This window comes from Eleutherodactylus coqui, chromosome 10, assembly GCF_035609145.1.
Source record: "Eleutherodactylus coqui strain aEleCoq1 chromosome 10, aEleCoq1.hap1, whole genome shotgun sequence".
Lineage (NCBI taxonomy): Eukaryota > Metazoa > Chordata > Amphibia > Anura > Eleutherodactylidae > Eleutherodactylus > Eleutherodactylus coqui.
Window position 1 is genome coordinate 20,453,097 of NC_089846.1, and position 26,794 is coordinate 20,479,890.

The window sequence follows — 26,794 nt, forward strand, 5'->3', positions numbered from 1 at the left end:
TGGATGTTCTTCCCTCTTGAACCCCCGGGCTGTCGTACTAGAAGGTGGACTCGATACATAAGTGCTCGCTCTGAACTGCGGCAGCCGCTGCAGCCTCCCCGTTGCAGCGCTGTTAACCTGTACTCTGTGTTGGTTTGTACTGAACATTTAATTTGCTAGTGCTGACCCGCAGTATGGATTTTTCATAAAATTTCATTAAGCCTTTTATTTCCATAAGTCAGATGGTACACGGGGTGTGGAGAGATTTATGGTTTTCCCTGTAACCCTTGGCATACCTGCAATTTTTCCCTTGCCTTAGAGCACCACCTGTCTTATAGAGCATTTATACTAAAGTCGTCCGCAGGGATGTAATTAACAGCCTTACGTGATCAAGAGGAAAACAATTCTCCCTGAATGCGGCGCGCTAGCAGATCCTGGACGGTGACTCGGCTGATGCTAGCGGCGCTGGTGGCCCTTCTGGACTAGATCTTCATTCCTGAATGTAAAGCTGGCCAATAGTGAGCAGGTCTTGACCATTTCCACTGATCACTTGTGTACGTACCTCTCACTGGAAGGGGCAAGGATGGGATTTTATGTCAGCCCTTTGGTTTCCACTTACTGAAATAATGAGCTGAGTAGGCAGCTTACATATCTAGCTGTTGACCAGATGATTGTTCGGTAAAAGCTGTGTATGTCCATCTTAAAAGGGTTGTCCAGTTGTAAACTATTGACTGCCTATCATCAATATAAGTCATTAATAATGGATTAGTGGGGGTCCTTTTCCCAGAGATCCCCACAAATCAGCCATTTGCCAGGCTGGCATGCTTGTGCACTGAGCTGACTTCTGCAGGAAGCAGATGGGTCCATTCTACTGCAGTGGCCAGGCTTGGTATTGCAGTTAAAGTTTCCATTCTTTCCAATAGGAACTTGGCCTGCAATACCAAGCCTGGCCACTGCAGTGGGAACAGTGCTGGCTGCTTCCTGCAGAATTCAGTTAACTGCACTAGTGCACTGGCCCAGTGAACACCTGATTTGGCAGGGGTCCAGGGCAATAGACCCCCCCCCCCCCATACACACACACACACACACACACCAGTCTACTATTGATGATTTGCTGAGTATAGGCCATTAATAACTTAGAAACGGAAAAACCCTTCTAAGGAATCATAGAATGGTAGAGTTGGAAGGGACCTCCAGGGTCATCAGGTCCAACACCCTGCTCAGTGCAGGATTCACTACGTCATCCCAGACAGATATTTGTCCAGCCTTTGTTTGAAGACTTCCATGGAAGGAGAACTCCCCACCTCCCGTGGTAACATGTTCCACTCATTGATCACCCTCACTGTCTAATATCTAATCTGTGTCTCCTCCCTTTCAGTTTCATCCCATTGCTTCTAGTCTTTCCCTGTGCAGATGAGAATAGGGCTGATCCCTCAGATATTTGTAAACAGCTATTAATTCTCCTCTCAGCCTTCTTATTTGCAAGCTGAACATCCCAGATCCTTTAACAGTCCTCATAGGACATGATTTGCAGACCGCTCACCATCTTGGTAACTCTTCTCTGAATTCGCTCCAGTCTGTCTATGTCTTTTTTCAAAGTGGGGTGCCCAGAACTGGACACAGTATTCCAGATGATGTCTGACTAAGGAAGAGTAGAGGGGGATAATGACCTTACGTGATCTAGACTCTATGGTTCCCTTAATACATCCCAGAATTGTGTTTGCCTTTTTGGCTGCTGCATCACATTGTTTACTCATGTTCAGTCTATGATCTATTAGTATAACCAAGTTTTTTTCACATGTGCTGCTGCTTTGCCCAATTCCTCCCATTCTGTATGTGCTTTTTTTCATTTTTCTTGCCCAGATGTTGGACTTTACATTTCTCCTTGTAATATGATTCTGTTAATACCACTGTTCAAGCTGTTTGAGATCGTTTTAAATACTCTCTCTTCCCTAAAAACTAGAAAAAACTACTAGCATCATGACTTCCATTCATAATGAAGCCATGACACACAAGATTATTCTTGTTGAGGAACAACGCAACCTCGATGGAACAGGAAAGGTACCAATAGCCTAAATTCTTGATAACTCTGACACTTCCTTTACAATCAATAGTGATGGCGATCATAAAGCATGAAAGCATCTCTAGGAAGGATAACATTGGGTGCTGTTGGTCTGTACCCAAGTATCATGGATGCTGGAATCCTTAACGATGTCCTAAATACTGAGACTATTAGTGATGACAGCCATGAGACAGATGGGCAAACGCAGACGATGATGCAGATTTCATAGCAGACCAATATCCTCTCTGTTCTGAACTGGCGAGTTGCTGTTCTACTGGTTTTCTTGAGTACCGTTCTGTTCAAGGGTGACCGTTTTGGTGACTGTAGAGCAAGTGGGACAGAGGACAACTCCTTTAATAATGGCACCTACTCTGAGACAGCCATTAGAGCTATGTAAGAACACAAAGTAGCAGTATACCATAGTTAGCAATACTGATTTACTGGAGTTTCAGTTGCATAACTTGACATACATCAGACTCTACAGTAAAGCGACCGGTGGTCTCACTGTCAGGGGAGATCAGGAACTATTCAATCTCTGATGATCTTGATGATAAATGCACCTCTGTCTGTCAATTAAAAGAATAGTGAGTGCAGCTCTGAAGTATAATACATGATGCAAGTCAGAATCAGTGATGTAACATATGTACACAATGACTGCACCAGCGGAATAGTGAGTGCAGCTGAGGAGTATAATACAGGATGTAACTCAGGATCAGTACAGGATAAGTAATGTATATACACAGTGACTCCACCAACAGAATAGTGAGTGCAGCTCTGGAGTATAATACAGGATGTAACTCAGGATCAGTACAGGATAAGTAATGTATGTACACAGTGACTCCAGCGGCAGAATAGTGAATGCAGCTCTGGAGTATAATACAGGATCAGTACAAGATAAGTAATGTATGTACACAGTGACTCCACCAGCAGAGTAGTGAGTGCAGCTGAGGAGTATAATACAGGATAAGTAATGTATGTACACAGTGACTCCACCAGCAGAATAGTGAGTGCAGCTCTGGAGTATAATAAAAGATTTAACTCAGTATTAGTAATGTATTTACTAAGTTTCTCAACCTTTTATGTATATTCTTTCTATGTAAACTTATTATAGGGGTATTCTGGGCTTTTACTATTGATGATCTACCATTAATAGCAGGTCAGAGGATTAGCTAGTTGGGGATCCCTGCCAACCTGCTATCAGTGCAGTGGGACCGGATGTCCTCCTCCGTGGTCAGAAGTGTAATGGATGGCTTTACTCGCATTGAAATCACTGGGAGCAATGCCTCTTATTACACTTCCAGCTCTTCGTTGTGTTCAAAGTCGAAAGTGTAATAAGTAGAGTTGAGCGAGCATTGCCTTTAGCGAATATCTCCCCGCTCGAGACGGAAGGTTTGGGTGCCGGCGTGGGGGAGCGGTGAGTAGAGGCAGGAGGGAGCGGGGGGGGGGGGGGGGGGGAGAGGGAGAGAGAGAGAGAGATCTCACCTCTGTTCTGCCCCGCTCTCCCCCGCAGCTCCCTGCCCGCTGCCGGCACCTGAACCTTCCGTCTCGAGCGGGGAGATACTCGCTAAAGGCAAAGCTCGCTCGAGCAATTGCCTTTAGCGAGTATACTCGCTCATCTCTAGTAATAAGAGGCGTCACTCCCAGTGACTTCAATGGGAAGGAAGCAGTCTATTATGCTTCCAGCCCTGTTACACTGACAGCAGGCTATAGGGGGACAATAGGTTGGCAGGGATATACTTCTCGGGATCCCTGATGATCAATTATTGATGACCTATCCTGAGGGTAGGTAATCAATAGTAAAAGCCCGAATACCCCTTTAAGCCATGGCCCAGTTTTGCAGCAATGTTTCCAGTAGGCAAGATGAGTTTCAATCAATTGGATGCAATTTGATCAGTGGGATGAGGCCATGTAGGTAAGACCAGGAAATCTGTTGTATTGCTCATCATATAAGAGGCGAATATGCATGTATTAGGATTAATGCTCCTTATGGCCTGCAGACTTTCTGCAGTAGTTTGCCCCCATTGTGAAAGCTCCTTCTCATTCTGGCCTGGACAAGAGCACCTTCTGTAAAAGTCTTCTTGGGCTCTGAACTGGAGATTTGCCATAAGATGCTAATAAGAAATATTAAGATCTTAGCTTGATTGACGTTGTTTGCTCCACAGACCGCCGGGCAACTTGACGTGTATTTACATGCCTTTATTAAAAAAAGACTACTCTTGCATTGATAAATAAAAGAAAAACAAGACCGACTCGTACTTAAACTGCCAAGGAACATCGTTCTCCATCCGCATGCATCTATTTACATATCTATAAACACCATAAAACACCACCCCAGTCCACCGACAAGCAGCATGGTTACGTGAATCCCATAAATAAGCAGCTCGTTCATGAGGCTAAAGTCGACCCGCCTCCGCCCCAGCAGCAGCAGGATGATGGACAGTTTGTATTGGAAGCGCAGGAACACTCGGATGCCCAGATACTGAAGGCAAAACAGGGCCGAGAGTGCCACCCAGAGGATGGAAGTGAAAAGGCTGCAGCTGAAGTACAGCAGGAAGCGGATAAAGCCGTACATCCATCTGGACTTCAGGTAGATGTCAAAGTTGTTGTACTTGGTGCGCACCAAATGTGTAGTCCGTACCGGTCCGCAGGCAGAATGCAAGCAGGTGGTGTGAGGGCCGTGGAATGAGCGAACACGGCGAGGAATGGGGATTACAGGCATTGGGGTCTCCACCTCTTGTAGAGTCTCATGGGAGGTCTCCGTCGGGTCATATCACTAGGTGGGTTGTTTGGAATGAAACCAGAAAGAGAAGGAATACTTGGTGGGAGGCCGGGGAGCCAGACTTGGGTAGACCTGCGAACAAAACAAGTAGCGTCAATTAGTGCGTGCGATGTATATGTAGATACAGTATATATATTATCAGGCCTCGTCCGATAACCCTGTGCCACAGGCCTAACTACCCTGGCAATAATGGCTTATGGAGTCTTCTGTACTATCCCGAATGGTCGAAAAGTAGAGTTTTGTTATAGTGTTGGCTTGCCTATCCGCTTGCGCTAAAAGTGGCGTCTTCAATATGCAAACCAATTGGAGGGGGCCGTGTGACCATTGCAAAATCTCCATCATGAGTAGCCCACTTATATTGGTTTTCTATGGAATGCAGAAAGAGTTAATACAGTGATCTCTCGTCTATCGCGGGGGTTACGTTTCAGAGACCCAAGCGATACATGAAAATCCGCAAAGTAGCGGCGTTACATTTACACAAATCAATCTGTCGGGTGAACTGCCAAAGAATCGCAAAAGTGAATGAATTCCGTGGTAAAAGTAACACATCTGGAACTCCTAAGACTCCGCGGTCAGTGTTCATAGCGATCGCAGCTGTTAACCCTTTAAATGCCCCAAACTGCGTTCAACTTCCAAACAATCCGATCAGGAGGTGCGGTTCAGTTGTCGTGGCAGCTTGGGGCCTTCTGAAGATCACCAGGGCTGCCATCAATGTTTGCCTACCAAGATATGTCTGTAGCACATCTTGATAGACTGCCGGTGATAACTACGGTATTGCGTTCTACTCTGAGTGATCAAATGATTGCAAGTTAAAGGTACCATTGAAAAATACAACTGGTCCGACAACGAAGAAGCCCACATATAGCGAAGTCACCAGAAAAAAAGGAAATGAAAAAACTAAAAAGGGCTACAGTGGGAAGGGGGTTAATTAACCAGCGACACTTTTTAGGTGAGCCGAAACAAAGCGATTAGCGACTTATGAACAAACTCTTGCCTGTCACCCGGTTTGTTGCCATCTTTATACAGAACTATTGCTCACATTCGCTCTACTTATTCGGACAGTAGTTGTAGCCACCCTTACAGACTGTATTATACTCCAGAGCTGCACCCACAATTATTATGGCTTTTATTGGGAACCGTTAAAGTGACTGTGCCAAGAGCAGAACTCCTGTTGATATGAACGTCGGAGAGGAGCCGACACTCTATGACCCAGAATGGAAAGCTGCTCCGCTAACAGCGGAGTCTGTTCTGGCATTGCAGGACAGCCAACCATGTGAACCACCATCCTTTAATGATGATTCTTCCGCTGCAACAAAAATTGTGTGTGCCAGGGGATGCAAAGAGCAGGAACAGGGGTGAGGAGCTGTTCGCTCTTGGCCCGGTGTTCTGGGAGGGTGGTGAATTTTTAATTTTTTTCTTTACAATCGGCAACTGATGCCAGTGTATAAATGGATTGTTTCCCAGCGTATACAGTATGTCAAATGTGGCCAACGTGAACATACGCTCTCTGATCAAAAGTAATTAAGATACCCAAGCAAGAATGAAAAGTAGTGTTTATTTCCATATGTTAATACTTAGTGAGGCTCCTTTGGCCCTAATGACATTGGATATTCTCTGTGGTATACTTTCTACTAACGTCTGATGCGTTTCAGTTCGTATTTCCCTCTATTCATCCTGTAAACATCTGGTGAGTTCTCTCGCTGTTCATATTTCCTGACCCGACGTTCCATTTTGTCCCAGAGATGTTCAGTTGATTCAGGTCGGGGCTCTGTGCAGCCAGTCCAATCACGGAACATCCATATCCTCAAACCAACGTAAAACAGCGCTTTGTGCAACAAGGTTGTCTTGTTGGAAGTATGGCCAACCATTGCCAGGGTATTACCACATTGTCAGCAGCACATTGTCTAAAACCTCTGTTTATGGCTTTTGTCACTACAACTAATGGATCCAGGCCATGCCAGGTAAAACATCCCCAGACCATAACGGAACTTCCACTGTACTTGACTGATGGGACAACAGCCTCTGGCAAATGGTCTTCTCCATCATCCTCCACACCCAGAACGTCCATCTGATGTGAAGATTGAGTTGTGTGATTCATCACTGCATATAATGTTCAGCCGTTGCTCAACTGTCCAGTGACGACACTCCTTGCATCATTGTAGATGGGCCAATGCATCCTCCTTGAAATAACTTGCCAGATATTTGCAGGATGAATGGAGGAAAAAAACGAGATGAAGTATATCAGGCTTTAGTAGGAAGTATGCCACAGAGTATCCAACGTCATTATGGCCAAAGGAGCCTCGCTGAGTTATCATATGGCAATACTACTTCTGGTTCTTGCTCAGGTCACCAATTACTTTGATAGACTAGTGTATCCTAAGGAAGGTGTTTGCAGGTACTGATGGAGATCTGATATAAGATGCTGGACAAAACCGTGCAGAAGGCTGCACTACTGTGCCTTGTAAAATGATAGAGGGCATGACGGAAACCCAACAGACCCCAATAAAGTTAATAGGGTCTCACTTTATGGTGCCAGAGACCGTCAGCCATTGCCTTCTCTAGGAAGGAAAAGTGGGTGCACCATGAACGTTTCCTGTCAGCCCCGACATCTCCCGTGCCATGTACATCCCCACAATCCATAGTGGTCCTGGATGGTGTCGATTCTAGCACAAAGGCCGTGAAACATGGAAAGGAGGTGACTACAGTCTTCAGACAGCAATCCCACAACTCCACTGCAGCCGGCCACAGCAACACCATCACTTCTACTGCGATGAGCCGGCACCGGCTGTCCTGTCCATTACAGACTGCTCTGTGAAACAATCTCTCCTCGAAGTAAATTTATTTTTACATTCAAGCATCAATCTCATTATGTATTAATATTACAGAGAAGCGGAAAACGGGGATTTCCTCCGCTGTTGGCTCTACTTATGTCAACTGAACCCAAACACAGTCCAGCACTTATGGGAGCCGGCAGCTTCTACTCCACACGTTGGCAAAAAAACAATTGCGCCCCTAGAAGAAGTTATCGTTTTGCTGTAAACTCGTCCTGCGGTTCCATCTTAGGCAGATCTGTAAATGATGAGTTGTGGTGATTAGATGAACGGTCTTGTCACCTGAGGGTCTAAAAGTGGTTCCCCCTTGGCCTATAAGAGGCTCTCGGAGGCTCCTTGTGTGTAGTGACCTCTTCTTCCACTTGTGTGGAGCTTGTTGACCGCTAGATGCCTCTTCGACGCAGAGAAGAGATTTCACCCCGGTAACATATTGTAACATGCGTATTACACACCAAGATGGCCCATATTAAATTTAATTGCCCATTGAAATCAATAAGAGCATGCTAGGGTCTAAAAAAACCAAAAACGCAACCTATATCGGTTCAGTTGGGCCGACTCTTGGCCACTTATTGGGTCGGCCCTCTCCGCGCGGTTCTGTTTTGTACGGCTTCTTTCAGTTTGATCAAATGCATGTTGGTGTCGGGTTCGATAGTATCAACCAGCGCGTTCTTTAGCGGCCGCGTCTTGTTTTTCCGCTGACCTCTCCCAGGCATTTTCGATGTTTTCAGTGAGCTCTCGTTATGTGGCTGAAGTATGAAAGTCTGTTTCGTGATTTTGCCTTCCAGTGAAGACTTTTGGTTTGCTGCGGTCTACGACTATTTTTGTTATCTTGGCGGTACAAGGAATTCTTAGGAGTTTCCCCCGGTACCAAAGTTTGAAGGCACCAATCTTCCTCTGGTCCGTTTTCTTCAGTTGTAAGTTGTGATTGGGAAGATGATGCGTCGACTATTGTTGCAATGCTTCTATCTCTCCAGATCTTATCCGTACTTACAGTAGGGATTTAGTTCAGCCACCTATTCCTCAATTTTAAATTGTCTTTGTCTGTTTTAAGCGCATATATGTCAATAAAAGTATATAATTTTATATCCTCCTCTGTTGGGAGGATAACCATTAGGGCTCCTGCACACCGGCGAGGACAATACGGCCCAAATGCGAACCATTTAGAGACCGAGTTCCCAAACTGCAACAGAAGCCAACTTATTTATCGCAAAGTGCCAACATGTCGGGGCTTATCGCGACGTATTATTTGCCTCCGTCGTTATAAAAATGACAGGGCTGCTTTAAAATAGACAGTGTGCAGATTTTGACTGCTTATTGGATGCAGAAATGCTGCAGAATTTGCCACAGAAATTCTGCTGAGGATATTCTGCAGCATTTCTGCCACGTATAAACATACCCCAGAGGTAATAGTTACCCGGACAGCGGCTGCAGCAGTAAAAGTGACCTCCCACTGTGGCCCCTGCAGGAATAGTGACCCCTACATACTATTACCCCCACAGTTGCCTCAGTGGTAATAGTGACCTCCCACAGCGGCCCCTGCGGTAATAATGACCCCCCCACACACACACACAGCGGCCCCAGCGATAAGTGACACCCCCAGCGGCCCCAGTGGTTTAATAGTGACCCCCCTCCGCACAGCGGCCCCAGCGGTAATAGTGACCCCCACAGCGGCCCCAGCGGTAAGAGACCCCCCCCCCCCCCCCCCCGCCCCCCACAGCGGACCCAGCGGTAATAGTCACCCCCCCCTCCCCCACAGCGGTCCCAGGCGGTAATAGTGACCCCCCCCCCCCCACAGTGGCCCCCAACGGTAATAGTGACCCCCACAGCGGCCCCAGAGGTTAATAGTGATCTCCCCCCACAGCGGCCCCAGCGGTAATAGTGACCCCCCCCTCACAGCGGCCCGAGCGGTAAGTGACCCCCCCCCACAGCGGCCCTAGCGGTAATAGTGACTCCCCCCTACAGCGGCCCCAGCAGTAATAGTGACCCCCCCCCCCCACAGCGGACCAAGCGGTAATAGTGACCCCCCCCTTACCCCCCACAGCTGGCCCCAGCGGTAAGTGACACCCCCCCCCCCCCACAGCGGCCCCAGTAGTAATAGTGCATTCCCCCCTCCCCCCCACAGCGGCCCCAGCGGTAATAGTGACACCCCCCCCCTACAGCGGCCCCCAGCAGTAATAGTGACACACACCCCCCCTACAGCGGCCCCAGCAGTAATAGTGACACCCCCCCCCCCCCCCCACCCACAGCGACCAAGCGGTAATAGTGACCCCCCCCCTACCCCCCCACCAAGCGGCCCCAGCGGTAAGTGACACCCCACAGCGGCCCCAGCGGAAATAGTGCACCCCCCCCCACAGCGGCCCCAGCGGTAATAGTTAGCCTCGCCCCCCCACAGCAGCCCCAAGCGGTAATAGTGACCCCCGACAGCGGCAGCAGCAGTAAAAGTGACCTCCCACAGTGGCCCCTGCGGTAATAATGACCCCCCCCCCCCCCCGCAGCGGCCCCAGCGGTAATAGTGAACCCCCCCCCCCCGCAGCGGCCCCAGCGGTAATAGTGACACACCCCCCCCCCCCCCGCAGCGGCCCCAGCGGTAATAGTGACACACACACACACACACACACCCGCAGCGGCCCCAGCGGTAATAGTGACCCCTCCCCCCCGCAGCAGCCCCAGCGGTAATAGTGAGCCTCCCCCCCACAGCGGCCCGAGCGGTAAGTGACACACCCCCCCCCCCCCACAGCGGCCCTAGCGGTAATAGTGACACCCCCTACAGCGGCCCCCAGCAGTAATAGTGACACCCCCCCCACAGCGGCCCCAGCGGTAATAGTGGACACCCCCCCCCTCCCCCCCACAGCGGACCCCAGCGGTAAGTGACACCCCCCCCCAGCGGCCCTAGCAGTAATCGTGACCCCCCCACACACACACACACAGGGGCCCCAGCGGTAAAGTGACCCCCCCCAGCAGCCCCCAGCGGTAATAGTGAACCCCCCCCCCACACAGCGGCCCGCAGCGGTAATAGTGAGCCTCCCCCCCAAAGCGGCCCCAGCGGTAATAGTGACCCCCCACAGCGGCCCCAGCGGTAATAGTGAGCCTCCCCTCACAGCGGGCCCCAGCGGTAAGTGACCCCCCCCCCCCCCCGCAGCGGCCCTAGCGGTAATAGTGACACACACACCCCCGCAGCGGCCCCAGTGGTAATAGTGACACACACACCCCCACACACACAGCGGCCCCTGCGGTAATAGTGACCCCCCCCTCCCCCACAGCAGCCCCAGTGGTAAGTGACCCCCCCCCACAGCGGCCCCAGCAGTAATTGTGACCCCCCCCCCACAGCGGACCAGCGGTAATAGTGACCCGCCTCCCCCACAGCGGCCCCAGCGGTAATAGTGACCCCCACCGCGGCTCCAGCGGTAACAGTGACACCCCCCCCACAGCGGCCCCAGCGGTATAAGCGGACCCCCCCCCCCCTCCCCCGACAGCGGCCCTAGCGATAATACTGACACCCCCAGCGGTAAGTGACACCCCCCCCCCAGCGGCCCCTAGCAGTAATCGTGACCCCCCCACACACACACACACAGGGGCCCCAGCGGTAAGTGACCCCCCCAGCAGCCCCAGCGGTAATAGTGAACCCCCCCCCCCCACACAGCGGCCGCAGCGGTAATAGTGAGCCTCCCCCCCCAAAGCGGCCCCAGCGGTAATAGTGACCCCCCACAGCGGCCCCAGCTGGTAATAGTGAGCCTCCCCTCACAGCGGCCCCAGCGGTAAGTGACCCCCCCCCCCCCGCAGCGGCCCTAGCGGTAATAGTGACACACACACCCCCGCAGCGGCCCCAGTGGTAATAGTGACACACACACCCCCCACACACACAGCGGCCCCTGCGGTAATAGTGACCCCCCCTCCCCCACAGCAGCCCCAGTGGTAAGTGACCCCCCCCCCCACGCGGCCCCAGCAGTAATTGTGACCCCCCCCCCCCCCACAGCGGACCCAGCGGTAATAGTGACCCGCCTCCCCCACAGCGGCCCCAGCGGTAATAGTGACCCCCACCGCGGCTCCAGCGGTAACAGTGACACCCCCCCCCACAGCGGCCCCAGCGGTATAAGCGACCCCCCCCCCCCCCTCCCCCGACAGCGGCCCTAGCGTTAATACTGACACCCCCAGCGGTAATAGTGACACCCCCCCTCCCCCCACAGCGGCCCCAGCCGTAAGTGCCACCCCCCTCCCACGGCGCCCCCAGCGGTAAGTGACCCCCCCCCCCCCCACAGCAGCCCCAGTGGTAATAGTGACACCCCCCCCCCCCCCCACAGCGGCTGCAGCGGTAAAAGTGACCTCCCACTGTGGCCCCTGCAGGAATAGTGACCCCTACATACTATTACCCCCACAGTTGCCTCAGTAGTAATAGTGACCTCTCACAGCGGCCCCTGCAGGAATAGTGACCCCCCCCCCCACAGCGGCCCCAGCGCTAATAGTGACCCGCCCTGCCCCCCCCACAGCGGCCCCAGAGGTGATAGTGACCCGCCCCCCCCCCCCCCCCCCACAGCAGACCCAGCGGTAATAGTGACCCGCCTCCCACCCCAGCGTTAATAGTGACCCACACCCCCCCCACAGCGCCCAAGTGGTAAGTGACCCCACAACGGCCCCCCAAGCGGAAGTGACACCCCCCCCCCCCACACAGCGGCCCCAGCGGTAATAGTGACCCCCCCCCCCCACAGCAGCCCCAGTGGTAATAGTCCCCCCCCCCCCTCCAACGGTAAGTTGAACCCCCCCACCCCCACAGCGGCCCCAGCGGTAAGTGACACCCCCCCCCAGCGGCCCTAGCAGTAATCGTGACCCCCCCCCCCACACACACACACAGGGGCCCCAGCGGTAAGTGACCCCCACAGGGGCCCCAGCGGTAATAGTGAACCCACCCCCCACAGCGGCCGCAGCGGTAATAGTGAGCCTCCCCCCCAAAGCGGCCCCAGCGGTAATAGTGACCCCCCCCCCTCACAGCGGCCCCAGCGGTAATAGTGAGCCTCCCCTCACAGCGGCCCCAGCGGTAATAGTGAGCCTCTGCCGGTATTAACTAATGTGGTGAGCGGCCGACGGTGGCACGTGCCAGCAGGGAGGGCTCTGCATGCCGCCTCTCACACGCGTGCCATAGGGTTCGCCATCACCGTCCTAGAGATCTTCCCATATTGGGAGATATAGGGGGGTGGGGCTAGAGAGGGTTTTCATAGTGATTCCTCTCTAGCCACCTCTCTAGCCAAGAGGGGGTAGGGCTAAAGGGCGGATCCCCTCACTCACCTTTCCATCCTTTGAAGTCCACACTCTGACTCTACTGTCCCTGCGCGTCGCAGTTATCTACTGGCCTCCAGGTCCCATCCACCTATTCCTCGATCACTTCGCCATTGGGCTCCCCCACTTTCTGTCCTGTGAAATCTCAACCCTCATCCTAGGAGATTTCAACATCCCCACTAACGACCCTACCTCCTCCCTTGGCCTGTCAACTCCGACTCCCCCACACACAGAGACAGTAACACACTCGACCTAATTTTCCTCCACCTCTGCTCGGCCTTCAACTTTACTAACTCCCCACTCTGACTCCTCTCCTTCCTCATTAGACACCCTAGCATCTCCCAGACCCTTCCGTCTATCGCACAGAACCTCCAAGACCATCCAAACCCAACAGTCCTCCCTGTCCCCATCTCTCTCTCTCTGCTCATGCTTCATTTTGCCCGCTGAATTCTACCACATCACCCTCAGGCATGCCCTGAATGACGCAGCATCCCCATGACCCGAGCCTCCACCACAGGCCACGGCAACCCTGGCTCATGTCCCAAACGCGCTTCATCCGGCGGTGCTCTAGGTACGCTGAGCGGCTATGGAGAAAATCAAAGCAGCCTGCAGATTTTCTCCACTTCAAATTTCTGCTTAACACCTCTCCCTTCACCATGCCACACAAGCTTATTTCACCTCCCTCCTCTCCTCACTATCCCACAACCCCAAGCGACTTTGACGCCTTCCACTCCCTTCTCATCCCCAGTGAACAGACCCCCGTGATGGATCCCTGTGCTGGAGAGCTAGCCGCCCACTTCAAAGATAAAATCTAAAACATTCGAGAAGAAATCTCCGAAAACTGCACGGCTAGCCCCGACCCCGGTCTCTTCAGCACTGCACCCATCATTCATTATCTCTACTAGAACCAACAACAGAGGAAGACGTCTCCAGACTGCTCTCTGCTGCTCGCCCCACCACCTGCGCCAGCGACCCTCTCCCTCACACCTCTTCCGGTAGCGCTCTCTGGCTGTCATCACCCATCTCACCAACCTCTCCCTGACCTCTGGTAATTTCCTCTCCTCATTCAAACACTCTATCATATCACCTTTGCTAAAAAGAACCCTTGACCCAACTGATGCTGCCAACTACCGACCCCTTCCAACCTCCCCTTCATCTCCAAACTATTAGAACGCCTGTTCTACTCCCGCCTCACACGCTACCTCTCTGACAACTCCCTCCTCGACCCCTTCCAGTCCCGCTTCTGCCCCCTACACTCGACCGAAACGACCTGATAGCGAAGTCGAGGGGCGACTACTCCCTACTAGTCCTCCTCAACCTCTCTGCTGTGTTTGACACTGTTGACCACGACCTTCTCCTTGTTATGCTTCAATCCATCGGCCTAAAGGACACTGCTCTCTCCTGGTTCTCCTCCGACCTCTCTGACCGCTCATTCAGAGTCTCCATCGCTGGTTCTTTCTCTCCTCCATTTCCTCTCGCGGTTGGGGTCCCCCAGGGCTCGGTCCTTGGTCCCCTTCTCGATCTACACAGCCACAATAGGACAAACCATCTACAAATTCGGCCTCCATCATCATCTTTACGCTGATGACACCCAACACTACACTTCCCGTGATATCTCTGCACCTTTCCTCCAAAACATCACCGACTGTCTGTCCGCTGTCTCTAACACTGTCCTCCCTTTTTTAACCTATCAAAAACTGATCTTCTCGTTTTCCCGCCCTCAACCAGCTGACCCCCCACCACCACCCCAACATCTCCATTCCAGTGTCTGGCACCATCATAACCCCCAGACAGCATGCCCGCTGCCTTGGGGTCACACTGGACTCTGACCTCTCCTTCTCCCCTCACATCTAATCTTTGGCCCGAATATGCCACCTGCACCTCAGAAATATTGCTAATATCCGTCCGTTCCTCACCACGGACACGCTAAAGACACTTGCAGTCGCCCTCATCCACTACCGACTCGACTACTGCAACTGCTCATCGGCCTTCCCCGCACCAGACTCTCCCCTCTCCAATCCATACTAAATGCGGCAGCCAGGCTCATCCTCCTATCCAGCCCTTTCTCAGAAGCCTCCGCACTACAGAACCAAATTCAAACTCCTCACCCACAAAGCTCTCCATGGTGCTGCGCCACCACACATCGCCTCCCTCCTGTCCGTACACCACCCAGCCCGCTCACTCCGATCCACTAACCCACTCAGACTAAGCACCCCTCTAATACGAACCTCACACGATCGCCTCCAGGTCTTCTCTAGAGCAGCACTAGTCCTCTGGAACGCTCTACCCCAAAACAACCGGACAAGCCCTGGTGGACGGAACTTCAGAAGCACCTTTTTAAAGAATCGTATCAAACCTTGCGTCATATGCCCCTATGGCTCCCCACACCTTCCACTCTGCCTATCGTATATGTCCTCTGCCCTCGTACCTCCTTATCACCCCGCTTGTTCCCTAATGACTGTATACCGCCCATTCATTGAATGATAAGATAGAACACGCAGCGATTTTTCTTTTTGTCCCCGGCTCTGCGGTGCGGAAAACATCACTCATGTATATGGCCTCATTAAAAAAAAAAAAGTGGTTCATATTCGCGTATCTCGACGCGTGACCCCGGCCATATACGTTCCTGCTGGTGTTTCCTATGTGCCTCGAAAGCGCTGCAGAATACGTTGGCGCTACACAAATAAAGAGGATATTATTAAGCCGCTGCGGAGCGATCGGCGGCGTCAGGCTACAGCAGATCACCGTATCGCCGCGCTGCAGCCAAATCTAGATGAGCGCAGTCATGTTGCCGCGACACCAAACCTGCTGGATTTCTTGATGTTGTTGGTACACAGCACCTTGCGATTCGCGATGTGACCGCGCTCACCAAGGCCGGATCTGACCCCGTGCCCGGCCAGTGACCCTGCGTATCTTTCATTCTTCTTTTCCACTGTGCTGCGGATGCGCCGGCCGTCACACATGCACGGTACAGATTTACCCGCGCCGTCGCTATGGCGATGACGTATGTCCTGCGACCTTTCTGCAATGATGATTGCGGCGGGGCCGCAGGACGGACGGCTTCCACTAGCCGCACAAAAATAGCGCACGCTGCGCCTTTTATCTTATTTATTGGCCTAATGTCTGCTGCGGATTTTAACTTGGAATTTGGTGCCGTTTTTTTTCCCACTGCGACCAATAAACATTAAGCGTGTTCGCATGGCGGCTTCTGCTGCCCAATCTACCTGTAAACCTACCGCAAAAATCCGCCGCTACACCAGACGTTTCTGCCGTCCTATCAATGGGCAAAATCCATGCAGAGAAGTGACACGTTCCCACATGACCGCGACCCACGCGGAAACGCATCGCAATTCTGCATGCAGACTCTGCCCGCTGACCGGGTTAAATCCACAGGCAGATTTTGGCGCGGATCTGAAGCGGCTTTAACCCTTTGAATTCACTGGGTGATATCTGCTGCCGATTTTGCGCTATGGAAACCTGCACCAAATCCGCTACGTGTGAACGCACCCCAAGAGTGTCAGCAGAGGGCAGCTCTAGACCTATACTTTATAGGCACCCTCTACTACCCCTGGAGTGCACAGTGCCCCCTGCTGGTGATCCAGCAGTATACACTACTTATACAGCGCCCCTAAAGGTGACCCCCTATACAGCCCCAGGTGCTCACTCTTCCCCACAGCGCCCCCTGCTGGTGACCCTGCTGTCTACACTCGGTGTAGAGCATCCTCAGCCTCATGACACAGCGCCCCCAGCGGGCCATCCTCTCTCACGCAACTAGTACTTACAGCGGGTGGCCGGAGCCCCTCCATGCCCACTCTTCAGGCTTCGGTAGCCGGTATCACGCCCCCCTGCATGAGGCAGACGGCCCACCACTACTGCTGCTCGCACTTCCTACTTCCGGGTCCAAGCATCGCGAGAGCTGCAGGCCGGCTGCTGTTTCCCTGGTTACTAGGGAGAAGGTGCCGTTACCATGGTGACAGCAGCCGCAGCAGCCACAGACAGTGTGGATATTGGGGGGCTGCACTGGGAGATGATATTCTTGGGGTGCAGATAAGGGACTGTGATTGCCATTGCAGGTTTACATTGCTGCAAAAACGAAACATGGCCTCTCATTGGTTGCTATGGGCAACGTTCGCATTTCTGGGAGTCTTAGCAAATGTGGCGCAAAAATGGGACAGAAAAGTCATAACTTTCCCTTAATAAAAGCCCCCCAGTGACCGCGTCGGCGTGTAGCGTTTGTAGAGCTGGAGAAGTCGCATGTAAATACTGCTGTTACCGCCAATATGGCCGACACTGTGACCGGACACCTGTGCAAGAATTTTTTTCTATACGTTAAGGCGGCGTCTGCACAGAGCATGAATCCCGTGAAAATCTAGCGGAATGTCTGCAGCGGGACCGCACGGAAATTCCACGACATTTCCGCAGCGGAAAGACCGCTTCAAAACCTGCGCCGTTCGGGGCGGGTTAGAAGTGACTTGTCCGCCTGTATAAGGGCGCCTACCCACTTGCGTTGCCGATTTTCGCGCGTGAAAAACGCTGCGTTTTCGCACGTTTTTCGCGGTGTTTTTTGCGGCCCTCCATTGACAATCATGGGTGCATTAAGAGAAAAATAAGGACACATATGCAACTGACAGTTCCTATGTGAAAAAACCCCACGAAACGGAAAAAAAACCCCAGATGGACAAGAACACATTCTGTACTAATTGCTCTTGAGAAAAAACGCAAAACATCACAGGAAAAAAAATCGCAAGTGGGTAGGCACCCTTAAGAAGAGAGAGCCCGCAGTGGAAAATGGCGATACAATTGACATGCGCTGATTTGAATTCTGCGCGGCATATCAGTTTCAGCGCAGATTTTTGCAAATCTTCTCTTCTTTGCCGCTAGTCTTGGGCCAGCCTAACGCCTAGTGGGGCCCTAATGGCATCGGATATTCGCCATGACAGATGTACACAATGTCACAGATGATCTTCATGACCTGAAACCCTTAGAACTCATATTTAGGCCAGTCTCGCACGTCCGTATGCGTAAGACCCCATGTGAGTGACCTGGGTTTCACCGCTGTGGATCCGGCGTATCGCACAGACATAACGCTGTTTATGGGGTTTTTTGTTGTTTAAATATCCTATTTCTTCGCACTGGCACGTATATACACCGCCCACGCGCAAAGTAACTGCATATGGCCGGTGTTGATTACACGCCTATATGGAACAATGGGCTCTCTCGCACCTAATATTCGGCAAAATAGAACATGCTACATTCTTTTTTGCGCTCTCATATAACGTACACGCAAAATAGCGTAAGGCAGTGTATTTGATTGCCTAGGAATTACCGCGTACCACGTGGCAAGCTTACGCTCGCGTGAGCCCGGCCTTAGTGACACTCCGGTACTGGAATTTGGTATCAATGGAAACAAATTCAAAAAGTTTTGTTGCGCAATATCAAAAATGTTTTCCCCATCAGAGGTGTCAATGTGACCCCCGTTGTCACGGAGATACATGGCGTCTGTAGTTGCGCTGCAACGTGTATGACAGGAAGTTATCAGGATGGACTGATACAATAGCTTCTGGGATGCCGCAGATCATGGTGGGTGGCGAGGGGGGCATGTAGACACTAACATCCCCCAAAGAAAACATCAGAAGGTGTAAGGTACGAGGAACATGGAGGCCGAGGAAGAAGTTCACCATCTTCACCACCTGCATGGCCAATCTATCTGTTTGGTGGTCGCCGCTCACTTCTGACCTCATTGTGAAGATGGGGGGTCCATCCTGTTGGAAGATCAAACCTGGTATTTCCTGTTCCCGCTGCGGCAGAAGCCATATCTGTAGCGGCCGGGTACAAAATCCCCCGGGATTGTATCCTCGTGGAATAAGTACACTGTCCTACAGGTTATAGCGCAGAACACACTCACCTTGGGGGAGTCGTACATACGCTCCAGGTGGACAGGTGGGGCTTCCCTCCCTCAGATTCTGACATTATGTTCGTTAGGGCTGCGCTCACACGGGGCGATTCCCAGCAGACATTCCACTGCAAATCAGACGCGAAATGTCTGCCTCCAAACCTGCACCATTTGGTGCGGGTTTCATCGCCAATTCCTATGTGGAATTCACTCCCTCCATTGAGAGGGGGTGAATTCTGCAGCTGAGACGGTGACATGTCGCGGATTTGAATTCCGTGCCACAAGTCAATTTCCGCTCAGGTTTTGTGCGGGTTATTTCCGCTGCTTGGGAACGCGATTTTTTAAAATCTCGTCCACTTTGCTGCAGAATTTCCGTGGCAATTCCGATCCATGTCAACCCAGCCTAACTGTGTCTGAAAGGTGGAAGTGCAGTGTCCAAGGAGCGAGCCCTCATCCTTGACAGCGGAGTAGAGTTTGAGCCTTGTCACAGGGCTCTACCATCTCCCACCCTGAGGGTAGCACGGGACCCGTCCAAGTAACCGAGGGCAGGTCTTTCAAATGGGTAACCCAATCTGTGGTTTACCTCAAGTCCTTGTCACTCGTGACGCCACCGTTCCGTCCCCTGCGGTGAATCCATAGGGTGTCAATAAAGAGTCCACACACAGAGTGAACGTTTCAGAGCTAAACCGGGAACGGTCGGTAGAGCTCGCATTTACTTGAAGTTTAAGTTACAGTCCAGAAACAAACTACATCCACCATCAGGACGCTGGTGCACGCAAATTAGTGGTGTGACAGGGAGGCTCTCTTGGGTTGCTCCAGATGATCCGCAGTCGAGCTATCTGCATGACCCGGTTCCTGGCAAACTTCTTCTCTCTTTCCCGGTACACACGTTAGGAAAAGGGCACTCAGCGCCGCATGGTGGATTCTCGTACACTTGCGGACTTCCAGGTTACTAGCATAAAGGCCTGGGTAGATTGGGCCCAGGGTGCACACAAGGCAATCACTCAGCCCCTTCCATCCTGGGGCTCCTTGTACAAGTCTCTCAGATCTCCCCCAGAGACAACTCTTGCATACACCTTACAATCCCATATATATTACATGGTCACATGACACACAACAAGATACATTTTCCAGCCATAACCCATTCAGTGCTGTAGAGGTGCAATACACACTAAATGTACACACATTGCAGACATTGACAATACAATAGCAGCAGACAAACATCCATACTTATGGAGGGGCCCTATTAACTCTGGGCCAGTACAGAAGGAGGATGGGGCATCGATAATTTTTGCCTGGAGAACCCCTTTAAGGGCTGCCATTTGTTTTTACTGTCTAATCACAGAGTTTCTACATCTGTGGAAAACCGTTTATCTAAAACTCATTAATATCTCTGTCACGTTGTGTCTGCTGTGAATTATTAATTCATGCTAGAGCCTTTCAGCGTGGCTGTCTTGTACAATTACCAGTGTAATGAGAGATGACGCAGCGTCTTACTGCATTGGTCCGACTGGCACAGTCATGGAGCGTCACACTCTGTGGCATCGGGACTGATTTCCCAGGAGACCTCATTCCATGTACTGAGGACGATCACAGAATAAAATAACTTTTGCCACCCAAATATCTTCTGTATTATGATTCAAAAAGGTTGATTTAATTTGGCTCTGTGTTTGAGGAGAGCAGAACAGCCATTGGACAATTTTTATTACATTTGCATATTTTGGGGTGGTTGTTTGGAGAGGTCTGATTGTCGTAAGGGCTGGTTAGCATGAGGTCTCACTTTTTGCAGATTTTCTGGTCTTACTAGTTTCTGAGTTCAAAACCTAAAGTTGAATAAAGAGCAGAAAACTGCCTTGGATACTTAGTTCAAACGTTTGAAGCATAACTGATCAAGAGGCACAACGGCTTCAGAAGCCAGTGGTAGCGGGTATGCTACATATAGGCTCAATCAGACCCTCCCGAAATGCCAGGGGTATCAGTTAAACCATAGAAGAATAAAAAAGCCTGGTACGGACTCCCTGAATCCAAGTCTGATGACTAGACAGTCCGGCTCATGTGAAATGTTGTACGGGAATGGTCCAGCAGTGAGAGGGTGATAGAGGGGCAGAAGCTGGGGTGGTGGCTCACCTTGACAACGGGGTACATCCATGGGTGGATCCAAGCAAGGTCTCTATCACAGCACCTTCCACCCACGAAGTATGGCACATGGAGAAAAGTATGATAGACAGGACAGGACGAGACCACATTCTAGGACGATGTGATGCACCAACAGTAGGAACTTTAATATCAACAGGGTCTTTGTAAGATGGCGGAAGTCCAACTTGTGATGCAATAGTGTACCCCTAATCGGCAGAACTCTATTGCAGGGTCCCCAATGTTCTCCTATATGGGTTGTAATGAGCAGAATTGGTCCTTACTCCACCCATGGCGTCACCAATGAGCTTTGGCTGGGTTAGTCTATCTGTACACCTCTCTAACTGGCTGGAAGCATGCGAAATGTTCTTATACTGCATCTTATATCTCCTTTTGGGATACCTGAGGCAAGGTGTTCCTGTTCTGCATCAGTCACTCCAACATCTAAAGTAACTGGTTAAATTAGGACTTTTTCAATAAAATAAGCATTCCCCAAACATACAAAGAAAGAGCAGAGCGGCACTTCTTCACTACACATGGACAGTGAAAAGCTGCTTGGTGTCAAGAAAACGTGTTTTGGAGGAGGACCCCCTTTCTCCATACTTCTGTCTGAAGATTGAGAAAGGAGGTCTTCCTCCGAAACGCATTGTCTTGACACTTATAAAGGTGTTCATTGCCCATCTTGGATTCTATGTGGTCCATGAGCTTGCTGAGACATCATTTATGGATTTGGGGAGCACAAATTTATAATAATCTATGGTATCGGAGTTTGGCACCAATAAATTGGTGTAATGTGGCTGGTACCTTTTGGGTGTCAGAGTGACCATGTCCCAGCAGATTTAGGCACCGAAACCTTGTCAAAAGCATGAGGTTCTCTTGTGATTTGATCAACAATTTGGCCAAGTCTTCCCTGTATTGGGGGTTATTGATAATGGGGGGTCATTGATAATGCTCAATGCATCCTACAACCACAATCAATTTTTGCAATACACAATGATAAAACCCAACCCTGAGTACAGGCTGAAGAAGAAGAAGAAAAACATTTCAATCCATCAATCTAATTTGCTCCCGTACCTATTGCCGATCATTCTCCCAGAGGTTCTGCTTAGATTTACAATTATGAAATGTAGATGAAATTCCACCATTTTTCAAATTTCCAAAATTCATTAACATTTCTGACCCATTCTTTAGTCTCTGGAGCTGCTGGACAATGATTAATTGGGTAATAAAAAGTAATATTACATGATTTTTCTCAACTCCCTTTACAGCTTCGATATTTTGCAGTTTTTAAGCCGTGATGGTTCTTGGTATCCACTCTAATTTCAATTAAATTACACCAGAATGTATGGGTGATTTAAAAGTCAGGGCCACCTGGAATATCTTCTGAACGAAAAGTAGGAAACTTTGTGGAACACTTAGATGAGTGGGTAAACTTTTTGAACTATGGTGGTGCCTATCCGCTATCTTGATGGCAGCCTTCTTGGATTCAGCCTAAGAAATGTTAATGGAAAGGGGGTCATGGGATACATGATTTAAGGGTAGAATTTCATGAAGAGTCCACATAAAAGCTTTGGCCACCTCAAGTGAACTTCTGTTAGCGATCATCAGGAAGATCTCAATTCTGTCCTGGATTAATGCCATTTTCTGGTACCTGAGAAGACATGTGATTAGTGTTTTCCATACCACATAATTCAAAATAACTTTATTAATACTCAACATGACATCATCCATAAATCAAAAATGGTTGCAGGTATTGAAAAAATGACTTCATCTATCTGTTTCCAATGAGATTCTAGCCTAAGGCCAGCTTTACGCCTGGGTATTTGCGCGCGCCAGAGCATAGCATTTATGCGGAACGAACTATGCTTTTTTGCGTACGCATTGGCGTATTTTACTATATGTTTTGTGCCCGCAAGGCTTGTTATTTGCGCACGCTAAAAAAGCGCCGATTGAAATGGCTAATAAAGGCTTCTATGGGGACCCTTTGGTGCACAATTCTGCAGAAAAATAGAACATTCTCTTTTTTTTTTTTTAGACTAAAATGTGCACACTAAATAAGAAAATGCGAACAAACACTACCGCACACATCCACGGTACAGAAAAAAGACAGGCTCAGGTACACAGGGTCGCTGGCCACGGGCAGGGCTGGCTATCGCTGCGGGCTGCCATATGTGGAATCCGACCCGCCCGTGGACATAAGGCCTTAGGGGGATTGTGGTATTACAGGACAGCCATTTATGTGAATGGCCATCCTGTAATACCAGGATAGAAGAAGGTGCCCCAGAAAAGGAGCCGATCTTATGGATTGGCTCTCTGTTCTGGGTCATAGAGGGGGGCCCGAGCAGCTCTCCTATGCCCTTATAACATATGAACAGGCAGAACTGCTTCTAAATCTCATTGCTATGCTGATCTTATTCTGTTATACAATAATAAAATTATCACGCCTCTTGCATCTAGTCGTCACATTTACAAAATTCTAACAGCCCACCAGATACATGTGACTGACCCATCAATTATGGGTCAGTCACATGTGACTGACCCATCAATTAACACGCATGCCATTACCGGTGGGTTATGTAGAAAGTTGTTTGGTTAACTCCCTAACAGCCACGTTAAAATTGGAAAAACCCTTCAGCGGATTGTCCAGTGCAACAAACCGGATATCATCCTTAGTGGACAAAGGAGGAAATCAGAGCTCTGGCTTCACTCCCATTGAAATCAATGGCAGCGCCACTTCTCTTACACTTCCTGCTCAGGACAGGATATGACATCATGACTGTGGTCCTGAGCAGGAAGTGTAGGAGTGAATGGAAGTGAAGCCGCTGCTCCAATTTCCTGCTCAGACTGACGACATCTGTAGGGGATTTGACAGGGAGCCGGTGGATGTATTTTTTTAATACTTTCCCTCTCCTGCAATCCAGTGCTATCGCCCTCCAAAGATGGCGCGGTGCTGGAAAATCAGATTTTTCGTAGTCCTGTGCACGCGCTTCTCCTATAGACTTGAATAGAAAAGACTGCACATGGGACTCTGATAAAGAGTCAGATTCAGCAGCGCCGTGCGGTCTTCAGAGGTGGATCGTGGAAGTGGGGGAGTATAAAAAATACCTTGCCTAGATCCCTGTCACGTCCCCTAACGGCACCATAACTTAGTTTGTGGTGCTGCCGAAAGGTCACAAGTTCCCTTTAAAGGATTCTGTAATGAGATAAAACTTTCTAAATTCTTTTTTTTCTGCAAAATGCTTAGATGCCGGATTCAGTAAGGACTGTAAATGGTGTAGGGGAGTGATTGAGTGAGCAAGTCCTTATTTTTTTTCCCTTCTTTTTGAGCAAAAAAAAGACCCTCATGTGTAACAATTAGAAAGTAAATATGTTCTCTGATTGATAAAGGGGTTGTTAACATGAACAGAAGTCCTTGTCATCCCTCCCTTAGGACTGGGGGACAGACATTATAGATCTTCGCTGCTGCTTATCCCGCTGCCCCCTCCCTCCACACATAGACCTGTAAATTCAGTATTCCCAACCCCACTTCAAATGGCTGTAGCTCTGTAATGTCCTTTTCCTGCAGAAACAGCTCTGTTTGGGGTAGACAATCGGGGTTTAAGTCAATTGGAGAACCAACAGTCCACCAGTAGGCATTTGCCTTGCTTACTCCCGTCTCATTGGCCGGAGGTGTCATACTTGCAGATTTGCTTCACATGTTACCCTCAAAGTTGAGCACGAAGAAGCAGTATCTGAGTTGTGATTGCCGAGGCCAAACGTTCTGTCATGGCTGTTTTCTCCTGCCAACACAGCGTTTTTGTAAGTAAAAAAAAAAGTTCAATATCATTTTTATCCTTTATTATATTTGGCATCTGATGTCCTTTTTACATGAAAGTTTTATCAGTAGTTTTTCTTGTGATTTACAAATTCCCTATTGCTATTTCAGTTTGTAGAAATGTGTCTTTACTGCTGGTTGTCAAAATCCATCCTTTTATGAAAATTATCTCTAAAATGTCTTGCTAAAGTACTTTGTATTTCTTCTCCCAAGTGATGCCAAGGCACAACATCCACTCCTTTACCTTGTCTCAGTAGGATAATGCAATGTCGGCCCCGTGTGACACAGCCCATAGCCTATTTGGCAGGTATCTAATGCCAGGTGGTGCCCTGTTTGCTGCATTGCCAAGTCCTTGCCATCCAACTGGCTTAGTTCCCTGTGGATCACTACTTCATGGTCATCAACAATCGGTCATCACAATAAATAGTGACCTGAAGCATGTAAAACACAAAGCTAAGGACTCGCCATTACATGACAGGGGCAATGGTTGAGGGTAACTGCATGATGATGAAACTGGAAGTGAGGACTGTATCGGATGGTATGGAACAAAAAATTACTAGAGAAAATGTTATCCCCACATCTTTTCCTAATCTCTCCCTGACAATGTCCCTCAACACCAGACACCACTGTCCCTAAGTAACCTTCAGTTGTCTGTACTGATGTCCCTGTCTAAAACACTATGGGAGCAAGAGGGCTCTAGGACCAAGAGAGGAAGCCAAACAAGCAAGCTGAATAATGACAGACAGAAACCAACAAGGAATAACAAGGCAAACCATAGACTTAGAACCGCAGACTGGACTATAGAAGTAACTAAGGATCAAGGCGAGAGACTAGGTAAGACTGGACTAGAACCTAGGTACTTGGAATTAGGAATACTTGATTAAACAAATGTTGAACAGCTATCAACTGCACCACACTGCTAAAACCATGAATACTTAAAGAGAGGTTAACCTATCAGAAACTCCTCTGTGAGCAAGGCCGAGCGGTACAGTCAGCTTACCCCTCCAATGGGTCAGCTGGGAAAGTAATTGCATAGAAACTGTCTCAGCAGGAGGAAGCAATGTAGTAGGAGACCTTCTTCTGCTAGTAACAAATATAGATGACTTTGCCCTCTCATAAAAGCACCAATCAGCTCTTTATTACTTAAGAGGAAAGCATAAAGGTGGTGTAATGAGTCTTTTATAGGCCATGAGGGAAAAAAGTATGCAAATAGAGGAAACCTACCTTCTCCAATAGGTGAGTTTATCAGTACTTTTTCCCTATTTGCATACTTTGTCCTCCTCCCAAGGAGCAATGTATAGCTTACCGTATTTGCATAACTAATTGTGTAAATGATTTCTGCTCATAGGTACCACCAATGTCATTCACTGTCTCTTTTGTGTTGTGTATGGTGTTGGAGTGTATTGGGGAAAGGTCCTAGAGCTTTGACTGGTGAGTGTCCAGCCACTGGGATCTCAACTGATTCTAAAAACAGGCTTTTTGGTTGCAGTGGGCACTAGAGGGTGGCTGCTTATGAAAGCATGTACTCAACCTTTCCATTGAAGAACTGATAGCCCCTGAGTCCACCAGACTGTAATTTAATACACTAACAGGTTGGTTGCATGGGTTTACATCACTCAATGACCCACCTACAGTATTATTAGGTATATTCCTAACTTGACTCAGCAACATCAACACCGCGGGTCAGCCATCTGACCAAACCACCCAGTTTAGGACCTTTTGGAAGTAGAATGTCTACTAAAACATCCAGCATCAAATAGGGTTCCAACTGAGGTGCTTCTAATCCCAAGTGGATCCCTCCTTTACTAACCCGCTGTTGGAGGCCAACAGGCCCACATATTGCTGTGCACAAGAGTCCTCTGATGTCTAGATCTGCCTCTGGCACAACTAACGTCTTAGATGGGTCCGCCTCGAGGAGCTGAGCTGTGCATGGGACAGAAGGGGATAGTCTAATGGGCAGATCTAAAGCGGTTATCAAAGTAAGTGCTTCAGTCAAGGACCTGGCATAAAAAATGAGGGTCCACAGCTACGGTTG

The 26,794-nt window shown here is 49.8% G+C and overlaps 1 protein-coding gene across 1 annotated transcript; it reads right to left on the reverse strand.

Annotated features, from left to right (window-relative positions):
• Positions 1-4,222: 4,222 nt before the first annotated feature.
• Positions 4,223-16,818, reverse strand: TMEM250 (transmembrane protein 250). Its single transcript, XM_066579757.1, has 2 exons — positions 16,702-16,818; positions 4,223-4,892 (listed from the first exon to the last, which is right to left on the reverse strand). The coding sequence occupies exon 2, from the start codon at positions 4,758-4,760 to the stop codon at positions 4,341-4,343; it is 420 nt and encodes a 139-aa protein (XP_066435854.1). The 5' UTR covers positions 4,761-4,892; positions 16,702-16,818; the 3' UTR covers positions 4,223-4,340.
• Between the last annotated feature and the right edge of the window lie 9,976 nt (positions 16,819-26,794).